The 22995-nt window shown below is 37.8% G+C and overlaps 1 protein-coding gene across 1 annotated transcript in view; it reads right to left on the reverse strand.

Moving 5' to 3' along the window:
• ATAD2 (ATPase family AAA domain containing 2) overlaps positions 1 to 22995 on the reverse strand; it is a 69585-nt gene that overhangs the window by 18131 nt on the left and 28459 nt on the right. Inside the window, exons 9-20 of the mRNA XM_003933091.4 lie at positions 22256 to 22363; positions 19906 to 20014; positions 19541 to 19656; positions 17977 to 18151; positions 16885 to 16973; positions 11178 to 11337; positions 10066 to 10156; positions 8966 to 9280; positions 8504 to 8636; positions 7655 to 7841; positions 6792 to 6977; positions 5 to 140 (exon numbers count right to left, since the gene is read on the reverse strand). Of these exons, the coding sequence (XP_003933140.1) occupies positions 5 to 140; positions 6792 to 6977; positions 7655 to 7841; positions 8504 to 8636; positions 8966 to 9280; positions 10066 to 10156; positions 11178 to 11337; positions 16885 to 16973; positions 17977 to 18151; positions 19541 to 19656; positions 19906 to 20014; positions 22256 to 22363 (1805 nt within the window). The remainder of the gene's footprint in view (positions 1 to 4; positions 141 to 6791; positions 6978 to 7654; positions 7842 to 8503; positions 8637 to 8965; positions 9281 to 10065; positions 10157 to 11177; positions 11338 to 16884; positions 16974 to 17976; positions 18152 to 19540; positions 19657 to 19905; positions 20015 to 22255; positions 22364 to 22995) is intronic.

Consider the following 22995-nt stretch of genomic DNA (forward strand, 5'->3'; position numbering starts at 1 on the left):
TAACCTGCTTTCTTTTTTGATACAGGAGACTTAGCAGCTTGTTTTAGAATTAAATCTTCAAAAAATTTTGTCCGTTCTTCTTTACCTGGTAACTGGACATTAAAAATCTCTCCATAATCACGGATAAACAATTCTTGCACCTTAAAAAGGAAAATAAACGCAATTTATATCATATATACAGATGATCCCCAACTTACAGTGCTTCAATTTATGATTTTTAAACTTCACAACAGCATGAAAGTGATATGTATTCAGTATGACCCTCCACTCACAATTGGGTTATGCCCAGATAAACCCATCATATGTCCAGGAGTTCTGTACAGTATATAAACACATATAAACATATATATATATATGCAGTATATATACACACACACATGCATATGAAATGCTACATGCAGTATATATACACACATGCTTATGAAATGCATGTGCTAGTCATTTAATACAGTAGGTTATTATACACATTTTAAATGACAATCTAAATTGTATAATAAGTTATTTTTTAAACAAGTTTTTTAAGAATGTTGGATTTATGTATAAACCATGTTTACAATAGATTAGGAACTAAAAATCATGAGAACTCAAGAATCCACACTACAATTAATAAAGAAACTGACTTCATAATATTTTACTTTTTACTTTTTTCTTCTTTTTAAAGAGACAGGGTCTCCCTCTGTCACTCAGGCTGGATTGCAGTGGCACAATCATAGCTCATTGCAACCTCAAACTGGGCTCAAGCAATCCTCTGGCCTCAGCCTCCTGAGTAGCTGGGACTACAGGCACGCACCACCGCACCTAGCTAATTTTTAAACTTTTTGTAGAGACAGGGTCTCCTTGTCCTGCCCAGGCTGATCTCAAATTCATGAGCTGAAAATCAGTTTTAAAAAAGGACATAATAACTGTACATGGGGTACATACTGATGTTGCAATACATATAACGTATAGTGATCAGATCAAGGTAATTAGCATTATCTGTCTTAAACACTGATCATTTCTTTGTATTGGAAACATTCAACATCCCTCTTCTAGCTACTCAGAACTATATAATCTTTTTCTTCCTTTTTTTTTTTTTTGAGACAGAGTTTCGCTCTTGTTACCCAGGCTGGAGTGCAAGGGCACGATCTTGGCTCACCACAACCTCTGCCTCCTGGGTTCAGGCAATTCTCCTGCCTCAGCCTCCTGAGTAGCTGGGATTACAGGCACGCGCCACCATACCCAGCTGATTTTTTGTATTTTTAGTATAGATGGGGTTTCACCATGTTGACCAGGATGGTCTCGATCTCTTGACCTCGTGATCCAGCCGCCTCGGCCTCCCAAAGTGCTGGGATTACAGGTGTGAGCCACCACGCCCAGCCCCAATCTTTTTCTTCTTTTCGAGGTGGAGTTTTGCTCTTATTGCCCAGGCTGGAGTGCATGGTGCTATCTCGGCTCACCAAAACCTCTGCCTCCCGGGTTCAATCAATTCTCCTGTCTCAGCCTCCTGAGTAGCTGGGAGTATAGGCATGCGCCACCATGACCAGCTAATTTTGTATTTTTAGTAGAGACAGAGTTTCTCCACGTTGGTCAGGCTGGTCTTGAATTCCCGGACCTCAGGTGATCTGCCTGCCTCGGCCTCCCAAAGTGTTGTGATTACAGGCGTGAGCCACTGCGCAGCCTAGAACTATATAATTTTGTTAACTATAGTCATCTTACAGTAGTACTCAGTACTTGGAACACATTACATCTTAAGAATACTTCTAAATCAAGAAGACTTATGGTATTCTTTAACTGAACAAATTGTTCTATCATGTGAATACTTTCCTACACTTCTTGTTTTTACCTCCCATAAATCCCATGAGACCTTAACCTATCTCCTCCATTTCTTTTATTTTTTCATGCTTTTCAAGTCTTTGTACTTTTGTATCACATACTGTAAGAATTACTGGTCTCATGATCTTCCACTTTGCTAATTTGCTCTTCATCTGTGTTTGCTCCCTTCTCAGCCTATAAAGAACTTTATTTCCTTTTTACAGGGGTTATTTCATTTGTCTCCAATTGGTTATCTGTCACGGTTTGTTGGTGACACACAGACATTATTCATGAGGTTGTCCTTCCTCAAATGTTTATTTATAACCACATCTTTGCTTTTAAAATTTCTGATTGTCCATAGGTGCTATTTCTCTAGCTTCTATCTCCAGTGACTATGAAAGCTAGTCTATACTAGAAGTAGAAACGTGCCTATAATTTGTCTTGTGGGCACAAGCGCTCCCCATTTCTCCTGATATCAGCAGTCATATATAAGCTCTGTTATACTAGTCCTGGGGCACAACCACCCTGCTGACTACTGCTTGGTACAGGGACTGGAAGTGGAAGAAAGTCAATTACTCCAGGGTTGTCCAAAGGCTCTTTTTTTTTTGAGACAGGGTCTTGCTCTGTCACCCAGGCTGGAGTGCAGTGGCATGATCTTTGTTCAATGCAACCTCCACCTCCTGGGTTCAAGCATTTCTCATACCTCAGCCTCCTAAGTAGCTGGGACTACAGGTGTGTGCCACCATGTCCAGCTAATTTTTGTATTTTTAGTAGAGATAGGGGTTTGTCATGTAGGCCAGGCAGGTCTCAAACTCCTGACCTCAAGTGATCTGCTGCCTTGGCCTCCCAAAGTGCTGGGATTACAGGTGTGAGCCACCACACCCAGCCCAAAGGCTCTTTCCTCAGCTAGAAGCCACTTTTGGCTTTCAAAACAGTCCTTTCATGCATATGCTGTGAATTATGGTCATCTTTATTAATCTAATCCTCACTACTTTGTGTTTCATGGATTCATTAAAACTCCTAATCTGCTAACAGCATTCTTTCTCATCTTTCCATACTGGCCTGAGTCCACTTGTGCTCTTGCATATAGAGAGCTATTTTCTGACTGCAGTTTTGAGATGGACAAATTTTAATGTGCCTAATAATGGACTATACAGTATTTCTTATATAGTATTGTCTAATGTTATATCAACAGTATCACTAAATCACTGACAGCTACACAAGGCTTGCTTATTTGCATGCATATGGACTATTCATTTCATAAAAATGGGCAGCAATTCCTAGTCCCGGGCCCATTCTTCCCTACTTATAGAATGTGGTATTAAAATATTTTATTCAGTTTACAATTATATGCTTAGGAAACATTGGAAAAAAGAAAGAAGCTATCCTTTAAGAAAAGATCTTTTAGTATAGAATTTCCACGTCCTTGACAAAGTTTCCCCGGATTAAAATGATTAACATTTTTTCAACCTCTCCACATCCGTATCAAGGAAGTTCGCCTAGTTTGTCTTACTTGTTGCTCAGATCATAAATTCATTATCTTTATTTCAAATCTGAAAATGATTAATAGCTTTAGTTGATAGAATAATAAACCAGTAATATTATGGCTAACAATCCTTCTTTATACTGTATTAATCAGAACACTGCTAGAGTACTTCATTCATTCTGGCTCTGGCCTTCCAAAAGAACTAGAAAAAAAAAAAAAAAAAAAAAAAAAGACATTCAGGAGATCAGGAGAGTGACTAGAATTATGAAGAAACTACAACCTGGTGTGCTGTGTAACAAAGCCTGCTGTTATCACAATCTGTATTCTTGTTCTTGGGCACAGGGCTCTTCACATTTCCCAGCCCCTCTTCCAATGAAGTATGGCTACGTGACTGAGCTTTAGCCAATGGAATATGAGAGAAAATGATTTACACCACTTCCACATCAGGCACAAGCAAGAGCCAGTCCTTTCCGTTGATTGGAATGAAAGTGATCTGGAAGGCTACATGATGAAAATAAGAAGACAGGTGTGGTGGCTCATACCTGTAATCCTAGCACTTTAGGAAGACAAGATAGGAGGATCACCTGAGGTCAGGAGTTCAAGACCAGCCTGGCCAACACGGTAAAATCCCATCTCTACTAAAAATACAAAATTAGCTGGGCATGGTGACGGGCACCTGTAATCCTAGCTACTTAGGACACTGAAGCAGGAGAACTGCTTGAACCCGGGAGGCTAAGGCTGTAGTAAGCCAAGATGGCATCCCTGAACTGCCAGCCTGGGCAACAGAGTGAGACTCTATCTCCAGAAAAAGAAAGTAAGACAGTATCTTTCAGCCTGAGTGTCTGAATGACTGCATAGCAGAAGACAAACCTGCCAATGTAATCAACCTGCCTAGTATTGTTAAAGTGAGTAAAAAATAAAGTTCTAATTTATTAATAGTCCTAATGAATATACCATATCCTGTTTAATGTGAAAAGGTCTAGGTCAGCAAGACATAAAAGACGGTTTAAATATACAAAGACTTGTCATGATGAACATGTATTAGACAAGTTCTATATGCAATCTGGGAAATGGAGATTAAGAAGTGGAAGGTTTGTGCTTGCTTCAGCAGCACATATACTAAAATTGGAATAATATAGAAGATTAGCATGACCCGTTTCTAAGTTAAAATAAAAAATGAAAGCCTCCACCAGTAAGTTGACTTTTAAGAGTCAGAGCTAACAAGAGTGTAGAAAGTGTTTCAACATCAGTGCAATATCCACATTAAGGAGACAGTGCAGAATATAAAATTAGATAGTTAAATAAACTGAAAACCTTTAAGGACCTTCCCCACTCAAAGAGTTTATAATATATATGTAATATTCATTTTCTATGAATTCATTTCCTTATGCAGGTTTCATAGTCAATTATTATTATACAGAGCCATCAGGGACACAATCTGATCCCTTGATAACCCTGGCCTCCTTTCCTCCTAGATTGCCCCTCTCTCACTCTGCTCTGAGGTCACCCTGGCCTTGCTATTTTTCCAACATGACCGACACAGATCTGCCTCACAGCCTCTGCAGTTGCTTTTTCCTCTGCTAGGACCTTTTGTCTCTCACCTACTCCAATAGTTCACTACCTTAGCTTTTCCACGTTTTTCCTCAAATATCATCTCTCTTTTTTTTTTTTTGAGACGGAGTCTCACTCTGTCGCCCAGGTTGGAGTGCAGTGGTGCAATCTCGGCTCACTGTAATCTTTGCCTCTTGGGTTCAAGTGATTCTCCTGCCTCAGCCTTCTGAGTAGCTGGGATAATAGGTACACACCACCAAGCCTGGCAAATTTTTGTATTTTTGTATAGATGGGGTTTCATCATGTTGGCTAGGCTGCTCCTGATCTCCTGATCTCAGGTGATTCACCCACCTCAGCCTCCTGAAGTGTTGGAATTACAGTTGTGAGCCACTGTGCCTGGCCAAGTATCTTCTTACTGAGGCCTTATCTAGCCTATTTCACACTGTGACCTACCCATACTCTTTTGATACCCCTTAGCTAAACTTTTCTCCACTATAATATTATATATCTTTAAAAACTTCTCTCCCCCTCTCAACTAAAATGTTAGCCCTATACGTGTAAGGACATACATTGTTGTCTATCTTATTCACTGATATATCCCTAGTGCCTAGAACCATGCCTGGTAGAAAATAAGCACTCAACAAATATTCTTTTAATAAGTATTTGAGCAAGGCCGGGCGCAGTGGCTTACGCCTGTAATCCCAACACTTTGGGAGGCCGAGGCGGGTGGATCACGAGGTCAAGAGATCAAGACCATCCTGGTCAACATGGTGAAACCCCGTCTCTACTAAAAATACAAAAAATTAGCTGGGCATGGTGGCGCATGCCTGTAATCCGAGCTACTCAGGAGGCTGAGGCAGGAGAATTGCCTGAACCCAGGAGGTGGAGGTTGTGGTGAGCCAAGATTGCGCCATTGCACTCCAGCCTGGGTAACAAGAGTGAAAGAAACTCCATCCCAAAAAAAAAAAAAAAAGTATTTGGGCTGATCTTTCTATTAGTGTTCTAAAAACTACAAACCATTCTACAAATTCATTCATTAAAAGAAAATATAGAGAAGCCTATAATATACTTGTTACGTGCTCTATGGACATAGAGGTGAAAAAAGTCCCTAATTTCATGTACTTTACATTTTGGTAGCAGAAAGAGAGTCAAGCAAATCAATATTTAATGGCAGGGGGCAATAAAAATAAAGCAGGAAAAAGGGAAAGGAGTGTGATAGGCAAAAGAGCTATTGCTATTACTGAGAAATGCTGATCAAAGAAGACCTCTCTGAGGTGTTATCTGAGCAGAGATCTGAGAAAAGTAAAAAATGAAATTTAAAAAAAAAAAAAAAAAAGAAATAAAAGTAAAAAATGATGCCAGGGAAGTATTTAAGAGAAGAGTATTCCAGGCAGAAGCAGCACGGCCTTTTGTTCACTATTGGCAGTTGTCTAAATTGGTACAAACTTGAATGAGTAATTTAGTTTGTTAAAACTTGTAAATGTAAAATATTCTTTGATTCAGCTACAACTATTCCACTTCTAGGAATCAATACTAAAGAAATCCATATACTAGTGCTCATACTAAATAAAATATACTCACTATAACAGTTCAGCAGGGAAAAAACTTGAAACAGGACTTTGAATAGCCATGAAGCTCTTCAAGAGACTTAAGCATTAGCAAATACCCAAGATATATTTATTGTTAAGTGAATTAAGCAAATTGCAGAATAGTATATATTATACAACCCCATAAAACCCCATTTTTTAAGAGAAAAAACTTAGGTATCCTTAATATATACATATACATATACCGTATTACCCAAAGAGCACATATAGCAAATAGTTAACAATGGTATCTGCGATAAGAAAACTTACCCTTTAATTCACTTCCGCAGCATTTGAATTTTTACAATAAGTTACTATTATTTTGGTACAAACAGCTCTCTTTTTAAAGTATAACGACTCCCCCCTACATAAATTACCTCTTCTGGCAAGGCAGAATGGGGTTTGTCAGAAGTTGCAAGTAGTAAAACTGGAGCAAATGAAGGAATATTCTGTAACAATGTAGTAAATGTGGCTTTAAGTGTCGGTCCAACTATTTCCCACCACAAGTGGATATGAGGAACATATACTATACTTGGTGCTGTTCTCTTAGCTTCACGAATCACCTAGTATGTAGGGAACAAAACAAATTCAGTTAGACTCAGCATGTTAATAATGCTAGTTCTATTAGTTTGAAACAACATTTAACCTCCCAGAAGTATCACATAAAGTCCTCAAGTCTTTAAAACGCTTCTCTAAAATCCCACAATCTTATTTTTAAATGTTGTTTAAAAGTTTCATTTTTTTTGGAAAACAATTTCTGCAAGCAACTAGAAAACAGCTGGAGAAATCTAGAAGATTTTTCTGTTGTGGTAATCAAAAGTAAACAAAACTACAAATATAAAATATTTTTATGTTAAAAAAAGTTAATATAAAAATACCAAAACAGAAACTGCAGCGTATCTGAGTACTTAACTAAGGAGCAGTCACCATTTGAAGTACTTTACTCATTTAATTCTCACAACAGCCATATGAGGCAAGTACTATCATCTCCATTTTCCAAATGGGGAAATAAGAGAGATCTAACAACTTTACTAAGGTCACAAAGATATTAAGGGTGAATGTGGGATTTAAACTCATTCTTTTTAATGACTAAGCAATCATGCATAATTCTATTTTGTAAACCTGAAGTTACAAATCTGAAAGACAAAAAAACATAATACAAAAAAAAATTAGGCAATTTTAGCTTTTGTCCCTGGAAGGCTGTTTTGTGTTCTATTTTGTTTGGGCACCAAGAAATTACCTGGGCACATGTTTCTTCAGGGGATGTAGCACTAACTCCAAAAAGAACAGGAATGTCTAATGTATGTACAGTAAATTTTTCCAAAGCATGAATGACAGCTGGTGCCAAGTGAGAACCCTGCCCAAATCCTGGTTCTCCTACTATCAACATTCTTGGTCGAAAAGACATAGGTTGGTAACAAGCATTTCTGAAAGAGAAATGATTTATAAGCTATATTTTAGGAAAAAAAAAAAAAAGTTTAAATTCAATCCCTAAATTGTCACCTATAAACTCTCATAAGTAAAAAGTCTTGCCAATAAGGCCAACCAATTATAACAACATGGTTCACATAGTTTCTGGAAACAACTGATCCCCATAGATATTTAGGAATTTTTTTTTTTTTTGAGACGGAGTTTCGCTCGTTACCCAGGCTGGAGTGCAATGGCGCGATCTCGGCTCACCGCAACCTCCGCCTCCTGGGTTCAGGCAATTCTCCTGCCTCAGCCTCCTGAGTAGCTGGGATTACAGGCACGTGCCACCATGCCCAGCTAATTTTTGTATTTTCAGTAGAGACAGGGTTTCACCATGTTGACCAGGATGGTCTTGATTTCTTGACCTCGTGATCCACCTGCCTCGGCCTCCCAAAGTGCTGGGATTACAGGCTTGAGCCACCGCGCCCGGCCGATATTTAGGAATATTTTTATAGACTGTAATTTCTACTATTGTGACAACTATAACAACAAAAAATTTCTGGTACTTTAATTTAAATAAAAAACAGATTGGTTAGCATTTTTTACTTTTTCAACCACAATCTCATTTATTTTTAGAAAATTACACATGCAAAAAAATTGATTTGCAAGAAAAATATACCTATTCAAATGAAGAAAGTTAAAATTGTCTTTTGCCTTATTAGAAGATTTCTGAGAAAGTCCATTTTCATGAACTGATGGAACATCGTCATCACTGTAAGCTAAGTCACTTTCCAGCAGAGGGCAAGAAATATCTATAAAACCAAAACATTGCACATTAGTAACTTTTGGATTGCAAAGCAAACCTTTACTGCTTCAGTTCAAGTCAGCGTACTTCAATGAAATTTTTTCAAAGAATCAAAAATATCTGTGTAGATATGAATTAAGTAAATGTAAAAATACATCCCAAACTTACAACAAATTAAGTTAAAGGCAATCCATGGAGTAAATTTCCTTCAAATATCCCAGGTAAAGCATTACCAAATTCTTTTCAGAGATTCTTTTACAAAGAAATATTTCTGATACGTATAAAACATTTCACTTTACTGATTATAAAAACTAAATGGTCAACCAAGTTTTATACCTGAGTCTAATGTTTTATTTGTTCTGATTTCTGCATGTGGAAAGACTCTCTGTAGGGCTTCTAAGATCTTGTCAACTGTGCTTTGCAGGAGTGGTTTCACAATGGTGGACAGTGCCTGCCCAGGTGACGTCACAGCTCTTTGGGAGGCTGGTATCATCTTTTGCATAGCTACTTCGAAATCCTTAGCTGAGATATTAATTGAAGAGAGATCCAACTGCAGTTTCTCACTAGTGGTATAGATCTGTGGGTAGCGTCGTCGTAGAGCACATAGAGCAGCTTCAGCACATATTGATTTAATATCTGCTCCACAGTATCCTATCCAAAGCAACCGGGAGAAAAAAAGAACCAGCCGACCAAACAAAGAAACACAAAACTCTATTAGCATAACCATGGTTAAAAGAAAGTTAAAAATCAGCCTATCAATATAGTTAGCAAATATTTAAGAGTAGTAAGACCAAAATCTCTTTTACCCAGTAAATTTATAGGGTAGTAATAGCCATCAACAATCAATCAATTTTTACGAGTGCACTACACAAGCACTAAGTATAGCACAGAGGTCAAGAGCAAGAGTTTTAAAGTCACATAGACTAGTTTCAAATTCCAGTTTGTCATTTACTAGCTGTGTGACCTTAGAAAATCCACATAATGCTCTCCAGCCATTTCTTCATCTGTAGAGACATTGCTACGTACATCACAGGAACCATGTGAGAATTACATGACATAATATATGTAGAATGCTTAACGGGATGACTAGAAAATGGTCAGTAAAGAATAGCTATTATAGTAATACTATTAATATACTGATGACATAAAAATATATTGTATTTTATACAATTAAATACTCTGCTCCTGACGGCCAATTTGTCAAATATCTCTATTTAATAACAAGACTTTGTGAGAAGAAAATGCCATAAACAAGAAGGTAAGAAACACACATTTAACCTTGTATTTCTTTATTAATTTGGTGCAAAAGTAATGGCAGTTTTTGCCATTACTTTTATAGGCAAAAACTGCCATTACTTTTGCAACAACCTAATACAACTTGTTTCATATTTGAAATAAATGTAATATTTCTTTTAATTGCTTAAAACAATGTTTACCAACACAGTTTTCTGCTAGCTCTTCTAAAAATGTGTCCAGTGGTTTGGGATTCCAATCCCTGGTGTGAATCTTTAGAATTTCTTTTCGAGCCTATGAATAAAGACAATTTATTTTTTACAACTATTAATAAGTGCTATTTAGATTACATTAATTTCAATTAAAAATACTTCTGATTATCTAAAATTTTGAAGTGACTAGTACTTAATAGTGGCCGGTGCGGTGGCTATGCCTGTAATCCCAGCACTCTGGGAGGCCAAGGAAAGGTGGATCACTTGAGGTCAGGGGTTCGAGACCAGCCTGGCCAACATGGTGAAACCCCTTCTCTACTAAAAATACAAATATTAGCTGGGTATGGTGGCATGTGCATGTAATTCCGGCTACTCAGGAGTCTGAGGCATGAGAATCACTTCAATACCAGGGGCGGAAGTTGCAGTGAGCTGAGATTGCACCACTGCACCCCAGCCTGGGTGATAGAGCAAGACTCCATCTCAAAACAAAAAACAAAAAAACAACTTAATATAAATAGAAACATGAAAGTGAAAATAAGAAAAAGGATGTACTTTTAAGAGTTTAATGAAATAAGTCTCATTATTAAACATATTTGCATTTATAACACTGAAGTTATATTTGTCATAAATAGACATAAGAGAAATTAAGTAACTACTGAAGTAGCTATTCATTCTAGCGCATATTTAGAACTGCTTTTAACAGTACAGACAGCTCTACACATATTTTTCTCTTTGGTTCCCAGAAGATTAAGTAGACTTAAAAAAACGGAGGAGGACTATATGATGGTATTCATGAAAAAGCCAAGGCTAACAACTGGCTAAGGATTGATTATGCATTAAGTCACATGTTCTGAAGCAAAATTTACAACATCCAAAGGCTATGCTCAAATTGAAAACATTTTAAGAGTAATTGTGGGAAGGCATTATTGTATTTAAAGAAAAGAGCAAAAATTTGTCCCCATTTTGAGTTGTTCACTAATAACTATCATTTGACAAAACCATGATACAAAACCCAAGAATTTCCAAATTTTTACTATACCAACACTAATTACTAATAAATAGCAACATACTGTGTCAATATTTGAGTGACATTAAATTCTTACCTCTTTATCAGGTAGGCTAAAAAGGAATTCTCTGTCAAAGCGACCAGGCCTTCGTAAAGCAGGGTCTATAGAATCTAGTCTGTTGGTAGCACCAATGACCACAATTTCCCCTCTGCTGTCCAATCCATCCATAAGAGCTAGCAGGGTGGAAACGATAGAACTAAATTTTAAAAATAAGAGAGAAGAGATTAATATTATGAACACAGTCTATATCATTAATATTTCTTCTGTTGGTAAGATTTAATGCATTACACATTTGAATCAAGTTTCTCACGGCACCTATTTCCAATGGATTTTTAAAAATCTGTAACATACTAAATGGCACACAGAAATGGAAATCAATGGAAAACAGATGGTTATTAGAGTGCCACAAATGAATCCTACAAGATATTTCATAAAGCCTAATTTCGCAAAGGAACTTAAGAGTTCCCAAACAATATACAACATCAAAAAGAAAAAAAGGGCAAGGCATGGTAACTCATGCCTATAACCCCAGAACCTGGGGGTAAGGAAGAGTACTTGAGGCCAGGAGTTTGAGACCAGCCTGGGAAACATAGGGAAACCCCGTCTTTATTAAAAAAAGAAGAAAAAAAAAAAAAATTAGCCAGCATGGTGACATGACATTTGCCTGTAGTCCTACTATTGGGAAAGCTGAGGTTATATGTAGTCAGGCAAGATTGCACCACTGCACTACAGCCTGGGTAACAGACAGAGTAAGACCCTGTCTCTTAAAAAAATACAAAAGAAAAGAAAAATAAATATATAAAGAAAAAAAGTGCTGGTAGTACCGGGTAGGACACACAGTATCTAAAAATAATAAAATTTCCATTGTATATACATTACCAAAAGACACCAAAATAAAACAGAATGTACATAAATCATAACAGAATTTTAATTACATTTCAGACTTTTTAGTATAAAGATAGAATAGTAAAATGATCTCCAAATCTCCCATCACTCAGCTTCAACAGTTATCAGCATGCCTTTTTAAATGTCTTTACCTGACCACTTTTAAAAAGAAAAACAAAATACTTTAATTCATAAATATTTCACGTAAGTACTTCATGTATGTATTTCTAAGAGATAAGGACTTACAACAAACCCAACAGTATCATCATCCTAAAGTAAATGACTAATTCGTTAACATCTAATACTCAATTTTCCTTGATTGTCTCACAATATCTGTTTACATTTGACTTAGTCATTCCAGGATCCACACACTACTACACTTGATCATCTGTTACTCAATTTCTTGATAGTTCCCATTGTCCCTCTCACTTTTTTTCCCCACTCCATGCCATTTATTTATTGAAGAAACTGAGTCATTTGACTTGTAGAAGTTCCTTCCCACATCCCAGATTGGGCTGACTGCTTCCTGATAGGGTCATTTAAGTTGCCCCTCTATCTTTCATGTTTTCTGGAAACTGGTAGGTAGATCTAGAAGCTTAATGGATGCTGGCTAAACCATTTGGGGTAGCATATTTCAAAGAAAGATACCATGCACTTCCGATTATATCCCCACAGGAGGTACCTAATACCAGTTTCCCATTTAAGGTCAATCAGCGGGTTAAGTTTAGGTCAGGTGTCATCAACTTGTTCTGCCCATCATAAATATCCCCATCAACCTTCTTTTTTATCTTATTGCTTGAGTGGCCACTGATAATTATTGTTTAGATCAAGGTTTCCCAAATTAGCATTACTGACATTTTGGGCCAGATAATTATTTGTTGTGGAGAGCTGTCCTGTATGTGTAGGACATTTAACAGCATGTCTGGCCTTCATCTACCAGATGCTAAGTGGCGTCCCCTACCAGTTGTGACAACTAAAACTGTCTCTAGATATCTGTCCCTGGGGGAGGGGGATGGGATCATCCCTGGTTAAAAAATGACACGTCTAGATCCACTGTTTCGTAAGAGCCTGCAAAATGATGACTTTCTAATTCAATCATTGCTTATGCATTTGCCAGCTGTGATTTTCCCATAAAGAACTGTATTACTTCATCAACTGCTGAAATATCCTCAATCATGGCCTGTATAAGGCATGAAAAAGCAATGTTTGATTTTGTTAGCAATTTTCAGAGTAATAGGACATAACTCAGCAACCTTGGGTAATCAGTTGAATTTAAAAAAAAAACGTTATTAAAAACTGATAATTTTTTTGGCCAGGCGCGGTGGCTCAAGCCTGTAATCCCAGCACTTTGGGAGCCCGAGGCAGGCGGATCACGAGGTCAAGAGATCGAGACCATCCTGGTCAACATGGTGAAACCCCGTCTCTATTAAAAATACAAAAAAATCAACTGGGCATGGTGGTGCGTGCCTGTAATCCCAGCTACTCAGGAGGCTGAGGCAGGAGAATTGCCTGAACCCAGGAGGTGGAGGTTGCGGTGAGCCGAGATCGCGCCATTGCACTCTAGCCTGGGTAACAAGAGCGAAACTCCGTCTCAAAACAAAAACAACAACAACAAAAAAACCAAAAACTGATAATTTTTAAGATCTTGGTGTGTTCTCTGACAGCAGTGGGGGTGGGGGGTGGGGGTGGTGGTGATGGGGAGAAGGCTCATCCTGTACTTTCTGGTTCCCCTGGCTATCTCCTCCCGTGAGCTCCTTGCTCTCCCATGCCCTGTTGTACCTATGCAACAATCCTGCATGATCTGCACATGCACCCCAGAACCTAGGCGGGCAGATCACAAGGTCAAGAGATCAAGACCATCCTGGCCAACATGGTTAAAACCTGTCTCTGCTAAAAATACAAAAATTAGCTGGGCGTGGTGAGGTGTTCCTGCAGTCCCAGCTACTTAGGAGGCTGAGGCAGGAGAATTGCTTGAACCAGGGAGGCAGAGGTTGCAGTGAGCTGAGATCGCCCCACTGCACTCCAGCCTGGTGCCTAGCAACAAAGCAAGGTTGTCTTAAAATAAATAAATAAATAAATAAATAAATAAAAATAAATAAACAAATAACAACAACAACAACAACAACAAAAAAAACCAGAAACAGCTGGGTGTGGTGGTGCATGCCTGCAGTTCCAGCTACTGGGAGGTTGAGGTGGGAGGACTGCTTGAGCTAAGGAGATCAAGGCTGCAGTGAGTTGTGATCGTGGCTACTGCACTCCAGCCTGGGTAACAGGGTAAGATTCTGTCTCAAAAACAAAAACAAGGCCTTTTGCAGTGGGTCACACCTGTAATCCCAGCACTTTGGGAGGCCAAGGTAGGCGGATCTCTTGAGGTCAGAAGTTCAAGACCAGCCTGGACAACATGGCAAAACCTCATCCCTACTAAAAGTACAAAAATTAGCCAGAAGTGGTGGCACATACCTGTAATCCCAGCTACTAGGGAGGCTGAGGCATGACAGTCACTTGAACCTGGGAGATGGAGGTTGTAGTGAGCTGAGATCATGCCACTGCGCTACAGCCTGGTGACAGAGACTCTGTCTCAAAAAAACAAAACCAACAACAACAGCAACAACAAACCAAACTTAGGTATTTAACACATTTCTATCTATTGTAGTCATTATTTTTTGATGCTCAAATTGTTTAATCTTTGGTCAGTGAGAGATCTGTCAAAACCGGCTCCTATGTCATCAAGTACAATTCTAGTTTTTTATTCCTTCTTTGCTTTCAGGCATTACAAGGTGTTCCAGGCTTGTCTTGCTCATTTCTACTTCAATATTACAATCCACCATCTCTCTGAGTCCTAATATTTAGAGACCACACTCAGGGATGGATATTAATTGCTACTGGACTGTGACTGCTTTTAGGCCTTTTTATATTGTCCAGAGTTAAGAATTTTTCTTAAAAAAACAAAACCAAAAAACTTCATCCTAAGTTTCTATTGATATTTACAATTCAAAGTAAAGGCCTTCAGAGTTTTAGGCTGAGTGCCTAAAACTGTAATCCCAGTACTTTGGAAGTCCAAGGCGGGCAGATCACCTGAGGTGAGGAGTTTGAGATCAGCCTGGCCTACATGGTGAAACCCTGTCTCTACTAAAAATACAAAAACTTAGCAGAGTGTGTTGGTGCACACCTATAATCCGAGATGCTAGGGAGGCTGAAGCAGGAGAATCGCTTGAACTCAGGAGGCAGAGGTTGCAGTGAGCCGAGATTGTGCCAATGCACTCTAGCCTGGGTGACAGAGTGAGACATCGTCTCAAAAAAAAAAAAAAAAACAACAAAAAACTTTCAGGGTTTTAATTTGACTTCTTTATTTTACATTTATATCTTCTTTCTCTTAGGCTGAAAATATTACCTAATGACATTCACGTAACTACTTATTTGCAGTATTCTACAGTATTACTACTAAAATTAAGCTACTGTCCTAAAATACAGTAAGTACTCAACTTACTTGATTACAAAGTGATAGAAGTTTTTGTTAATAGGTTCTCCTTGTTAGCACAATAAATATAGTATGACTAATAATGAAATATGTCACAAATAAAAAGTTTGATTACTAATAGGATATGCAGAGACAAAACTACTTTTACCATGGTACTTAACATTTATTTTAATTTACAGTAACAACATTGTTCATCATCAAGTTTAAAAGGCTATTAGAATATAGTAAATCTTGCTCGATGTTAGAAAAGCCAAAACCTACCTCTCAGTCACACATCTTCTACGTTATCTACAATATAAAACAATACTACTAGCATATATGAAGGCATGCAAATGTTTCCTTTTGGATATTCCAAATTAATTAAGCAATTATACATAATTAATGAGATCATTTAAAAAGACACACTGAAAAACTGAAATGAATTGGGACTAAAAGTAATTGAGCAATTACTAAAAGTAATTGAGACAGCAGCACTAGTAAAAGTGTTCCCTTGGATATGCAACTAATCATGGAGGTTGGGTGTTCAATTCACCCATCTTTAAAATGAGGAAATTGATCTAGTATTAGAATCTTAAAATAGTAGTAATGCCCTAAGATAGATTTTGTTTGGCCCAGGCAATTTCTTAAAAGCATCCAAATTAGCTGGCAAAATTTGATACTTAACAATTTGAATATAAAATCTGAGGAAAAAAAATAGATTTTTCAAGCCTGGGTCAGCTTCTGCACATCAGCAATAGTTCAGAGATAAAGACAACTGGATATGCTCTTGTGATAGTAAATTCAGTCACATTCCCCACCATGACCCTACTCTTGCTATTAGCTTAACATCACTAGCCAGCAGACCTTTGTTTGTATCATGAGTTAAATCTTCTGTAACCACTTTTTAAACTGTGCTTTACAACACTCTGTCACTTGGAACAAGTTCACCTTTTTTTTTTTGAGAGGGAGTCTTGCTCTGTTGCCCAGGCTGAGTACAGTGGAATGATCTCAGCTTGCTGCAACCTTTGCCTCCTGGATTCAAGTGATTCTCCTGCCTCAGCCTCCCAAGGAGCTGAGATTATAGGTGTGCACCACCACACTCAGCTAATTTTTTTTTTTTTTAAGTAGAGACAGAGTTTCACCATATTGGCCAGGCTGGTCTCAATTCTTGACCTCAAGTGATCCACCCACTTTGGCCTCCCAAAGTGCTGGGATTACAGGCATGAGTTACTGCGCCCGTCCACACTTTTAATTTTTGCACTATATACTAGGGTTCTGCTACCAAGAAAAAGAACTACCAGCTTATAAAGTTTCTTTCACCACTTAACATTCTATCTCTCACACGTCAATACCACTCAAGAAATAGAAAGAAATGTTGAAGTGCCATCAAGCAAGTTTTACCTGTGAATTTGATCCTGCCTGCTTGACCGTACTGGAGCCAGACCATCGATTTCATCAAAAAAAATAATTGATGGGCGCATCTGATAGGCCTAGAAAGTAGGTTGTGTGGTTATTTATTAGCATAAAAAGTTTCAAACACAGACTTAATATAAACCATTTTAATCAATTTTCATTCGAACATGCTTACCAGAATTTATAAATCTGAATACATACTATTTCAATCAACTTTCCTCAAACTTGCTTGCCAGAATATACATATATTTATAAATAAATAAATTCTGGCATGATCTTGGCTCACTGCAACCCAATTCTCCTGCCTCAGCCTCAATTTATTTATAATTCATAAATTTGAATGTAAGTTCCAGTAACCATGTTTTAAGAATTCAAAGTAAATTATAATGACAACTGGTTTCATTTTCATTTTTAACTAGAAGTATTCAAAAGACACTCCACTGGTTATACACCTTAGATTTCATATAGCCATTGTTCCTGAATACACACAAAAACATCTGCTGAAGACTATAGAAATAAGACAAAGAATAGAAGATAGTGACATAGTCTTCCTCCATGTCAGTATGGTAAAACGTTATCAAGATGCCACAGTTTTTATCCATTTCTGTAAACATAAAATTAAAAAGAACCTCAGGAGAGTTCCAAAAAGAGATTTAAAAGCATTGGCAGCAATATGCCTCAGCAGATAAGAATGTATTATCTCACAATGGGCTGTCAATGCAATCTGGAATTTGAAAATGAAAGCCTCTCTAGGGTAGAACTAGTCTTCAACTCCCACACTGAGACATAATTCACTAATACTCTCTCTCCAAATATGAGATTACTAGTCTCTTCCTAGGTATGAGGCCTAAGACTCCAAAGAACTAAGATCCAATTATTTCTTTCTCTTCTTACTATAAAACTGTTCACTGCAGGTCAGTGTCGTCTTGACATATAAAAGAAAATAATTTAGAAAGATTATTTATTTAGTCTAATTCTTCTGGGTTTATTCAGAACACTGGATTAAACATAAGATTAATCCTCTCACACATCTGCATAGATTATAGAACTATCCACATACATAAAATCTTAATATCATACCTGATCAAATAGCAATCGTAGCTGTCTTTCAGATTCTCCTACCCATTTACTTAGACAATCAGCACCTTTCCTCATGAAAAATGCTACTCTTTTATCCCCTTGACTGCACTCATTGGCAAGTGCTCTGGCAACCAAAGTCTTTCCAGTTCCAGGTGGCCCGTAAAACAAACAACCTCTGTAAAATAATACATTAACATTTTAGTATTACATATAAAAAGCAGACTTTTAAAATAAAAATTAGAAACCACTTTCATGATTCATTTAATTAGAAAATTAAAATGTGTAAGACAACTGAATTACTGTATAGTTTCATGCCACAAAGCACAATTTAAAACCTGGGAGTTAATACTGACACTGTAAAATTAATATTGAAACTGTAAATAAAACTCTGAGACAAAATAAAAAATTCATTTATCATGTTCATCATACTACCTTACCCTGCATATGTAATCATGTATCACAATCATATAATTCAATTTTTATGGGGAAAAAGTATACATTGTAAGATATAAGAAATGTGAAAGAAAATTCAAGAAATTTGTTCTTTTGATTCATTAAATTACTTTAACTAGGCAATTCCAGCATTTCTTGTAAGAAGTAAATGGTGGGCTGGGCGTGGTGGCTCACACCTATAATCCCAGAACTTTGGGAGGCCGAGTCGGGAGGATCACCTGAGGTCAGGAGTTCAAGACCAGCCTGGCCAACATGGTGAAACCCCATCTCTATTAAAAAAGAAAAAAAAAAAAGAAGCAAATGTTATTTAATAACTTCCTGACTTATTTTTAGAGATGGGGGCCTTGCAGTCACCTAGGGTGGAGTACAGTGGCACAATCATAGCTCACTGCAACCTCAGACTCCTGAGCTCAAGCAACCTTCTTGCCTTAGTCTCCCAAGTCACTGGAATCACAGGTGTGAGCCACCATGCCTGACACTAATTTTTTAAATTCAAAAATTTAATTTAAAACCCACCAATGTTTATCTGTGATTGACATACAGTATATCACTTTTGTTTTTTTTTGGAGATGGAGTCTTGCTCTGTTGCCAAAGCTGAAGTGCAATAGCTCGATATTGGCTCACTGCAACCTCCACCTCCTGGGTTCAAGCAATTCTCCTGCCTCAGCCTACAAGTAGCTGGGACTACAGACGCACGCCGCCATGCCGGGCTAATTTTTTGTATTTTAGTAGAGATGGGGTTTCACCATGTTGCCCAGGCAGGTCTTGAACTCCTGAGCTCAGGCAATTCACCTGCCTCAGCCTTCCAACGTGCTGAGATTACAGGCTTGATCCATCGTGCCCGGCCTGGTATATTGTTTTTATGATGGGGGAAGCTTACCAATTTTTGAAAGTTTATTTAAATTACTGCTTCTATAAACGTGATGCAGAGCGAAAAGTTGTATAATGAAAAGGGAAAAAGGGACTACGGCTTAAAAATGGGTTAATAAGGTATAAGAACTAAAAGAAGTAAAAATTGCACAGATTTCTGAGGAGAAATTCAAAAGGAAAAAGAGAGAAAAAAAAGAATAGCATAGATTTTCAGCTAAAATTAAAAATATAATTAAATTACCTTGGGGGTTGAATTTTAAATTTTTCAAAGACTTCTGGATAAAGTAATGGAAACACCACCATCTCTTTTAAAGCTGCTATATGATTAGACAGGCCACCAATGCTATCAAATCGGACCTGGTAATGGAAGTGAACATTTACATTCTTAGATTTGGAGTCCAGATTAAAGTGTCACCCCACACCTTACTACTTAACCCACACATGGTCAACTAATAATATCTTAATTGTGACCTGAAGATTAACAAAAAACATCTGTAAATGTTAGAGTTTTGACTAAAAAGAAAAATCATTGGTTCCTTTTTTAACTTTAAAACTAAAACAAAGCACACTATAGTTCAAGCATATGTTTGAAAACAGAGTACTCACTGAAGAATCTAGTTGCATTGGATCAACATCGGCAAGGCTTGCTCCAATTTTCATTCGATCTTTATAAATGCCTTTTAATTCATCTTTCCGAAAATTTAGTGGCAGACACCTATTTAAAAAGATTTTTTAAAACCACACAAACCCATTAACTCATATGCCTTTCCAAATTCCATGTTTGAATATAAACATTTAAGTTTTAAAAAAATCTAAATTTCAACTAGAGCAATCTTAAGAAATGTATTTTAATTTCCTCATTTTAATAGGTCTAGAACTTTAAGTGTTAGAAATATTTATATCTGAGGCTTTGTTATGAAATTAAAGATATATGATCAAATAAAAATATCAAGGTGCCACAGGTACCATAAAGTGATTCATGGTGGTGAAATCAGACAGGATCAACCATCATTTTAATGGAGATGTCTAACATATGGTATTTACCATTTGTCAGACACTGTTTTAGTTTTAGGCGCTTTCTACAAATTAAGTCAATAAATCCTCACCAGTCTCCAGTCTTATGAGGAAGGTATTATTATTTTAAAACAAAACCAAGACATAGCAAAATTAACTAATTTGTCCAAGATCACCCAACTAGTAAATGGCAGGGACAGGAATCAAACGCAAGTGGTCTGTCTCTACACCTGTAACAACTCTGCTATAATACCTCTCAGAAAAAATATCTGTAGTCTATCAGCATTTGGATCCAACATCAATCCTCTTGAGCAAGTTCCTTAACTACTTCCTTTTTTTGGTTTTGTCTTTTTTTTTTTTTTTTTTTTAAGACGGAGTCTCACTCTTTCGCCCAGGCTGGAGTGCAGCGGGGTGATCTCAACTCACTGCAACCTCCGCCTCCTGGGTTCAAGCAATTCTCCTGCTTCAGCCTCCTGAGTAGCTGGGATTACAGGTACCCAGTACCAATACCCAGCTAATTTTTTTTTCTTTCTTTCTTTTTGAGATGGAGTTTCGCTCTTGTTACCCAGGCTGGAGTGCAATGGCGCGATCTCGGCTCACTGCAACCTCCGCCTCCTGGGTTCAGGCAATTCTCCTGCCTCAGCCTCCTGAGTAGCTGGAATTACAGGCATGTGCCACCATGCCCAGCTAATTTTTTGTATTTTTAGTAGAGATGGGGTTTCACCATGTTGACCAGGATGGCCTCGATCTCTTGACCTCGTGATCCACCCGCCTCGGCCTCCCAAAGTGCTGAGATTACAGGCTTTGAGCCACTGCGCCCAGCCCACCCAGCTAATTTTTGTATTTTTAGTTGAGATGGGATTTCACCATGTTGGACAGGCTGGAAGTTCCCTAACTACTTTCAAAAATAGTTATGGCCTGGCGTGGTGGCTCACACCTATAATGTCAGCACTTTGGGAGGCTGAGGTGGGCAGGTCACTTGAGGTCAGGAGTTTGAGACTGGCCTAACCTCCACTCTAGTCTGAGTGATAGAAAGAGAACCTGTCTCTATAAAAAACAAAAAAGAAACAACAAAAAAACAAAAACCAAGCCAAGTACCTAAGCACTGAATTTTCATTCACTCAACCACATCTGTAAAATGAGAATAATCCTCACTCTATCTCCCTTATGTAATTACTTGGAAAATCAAATAAGTTGGTTAGTATATGTGGACTTATACTACAAGGAGTTATAAAATGAATGAGTAAAGCCTTCCCTTTTCTTTTAGAGTTCCTCAGAATTCCTGAATTAATTGCTTTAATTAAAAAAAAAAAAGAGCTCCTCAGAATTTATTATTATAAGCAAATAAACATGCATGAAATGATAAAACAAATGATTATTTCCTTAAGTCACTGTTTGCCAAGAACCACTGTGGGATGTATACCATGATTTGGCAAGCGGGCTGGGCATGGTGGCTCATTCCTCTAATTCCAGAGCTTTGCGAGGATGAAGCGGGTTGATAACTTAAGGCCAGTAGTTTGAGACCAGCCTGGCCAGTATGGCGAAACCCCGTCTCTACTAAAACTACTAAAATGAGTCAGCTGTGGTGATGCATGCCTACAGTCCCAGCTACTTTGAAGGCTGAAGCAGGAGAGCCATATGAACCCAGGAGGTGGTGGTTGCAGTGAGCCCAGCTCATGCCACTGTACTCCAACCTGGGCAACAGAACCAGACCCTGTCTCAAAAAAAAAAAGATCTGGCAAGAAATCATAGTCATATATTCTGACCCGTTATTCCATTTCAACTATAGATATTTCTAACAAGACAGCCTTCTAGTTTACACATTAACATATTGTGCAACTTTTCAATCAACCAGCCTATACTTATCACCAAATTATTGTTTTCTTATCAGTTTTTAAAAAAGGTATCTGCTAGTTTTAAAAGGCATCAATATGGCACTTACCTATTGATAGCCCTATTACGACTCCTTTTTCTCCGCCTCTCAAAGTGCTGTTCATCTTCAGAAGAGGAAGATGAAGTCGAGTCACTACTGTGGATTGCATGCCTTCGTCTAAAGTAAAAAAGAAAATTGAAATCATGATAAGGGAGGACAGGAAAAAGAAAAGGCATAAGAAAAGCATGAGAAATATCTAAAGATCCAAAAAGGTTTACAACAAAATTAATACATCTGCTGACTCACTGACATAAACTTTGTTGGTTGAATCTTTCAAAGGGAATAAAAGACTTAAACAACTGAGAGGAAAGGAAGAAAGACTAAAGGCTGTGGCAGAGCTGAACATCAAATGTTCATGAGACACGAGAAGAAGGCAGAGAGACTTCTTAGTCTTGATATAAATCAGTTATTCTCAAAGAGAAAAGTAGGTTAAGAGGGTATTAGAATATTAGGGGCTGGACATGGTGGCTCACACCTGTAATCCCAACACTTTGGGAGACCAAAGGGGAGGAATAATTTGACAGGGGTTCAAGAACAAGGTGGTGAGACCTTGTCTCTACTAAAAATCAAAAAGCTTAGGCAGGTATGGTTGTGCACATCTGTCGTCCTAGATACTCAAGAGGCTGAGGTGGGAGATCTGCCTGACCGTGGGAGGATGAGGCTGTAGTGAACCATGATTGCATCAAAGCACTGCAGCCTGCTGGGTAACAAAGTGAGCCCCTGCCTCTATTAAAAAAAGAAATTGGGAT

The sequence above is a fragment of the Saimiri boliviensis genome, chromosome 15 (assembly GCF_048565385.1).
Source record: "Saimiri boliviensis isolate mSaiBol1 chromosome 15, mSaiBol1.pri, whole genome shotgun sequence".
Classification (NCBI taxonomy): domain Eukaryota; kingdom Metazoa; phylum Chordata; class Mammalia; order Primates; family Cebidae; genus Saimiri; species Saimiri boliviensis.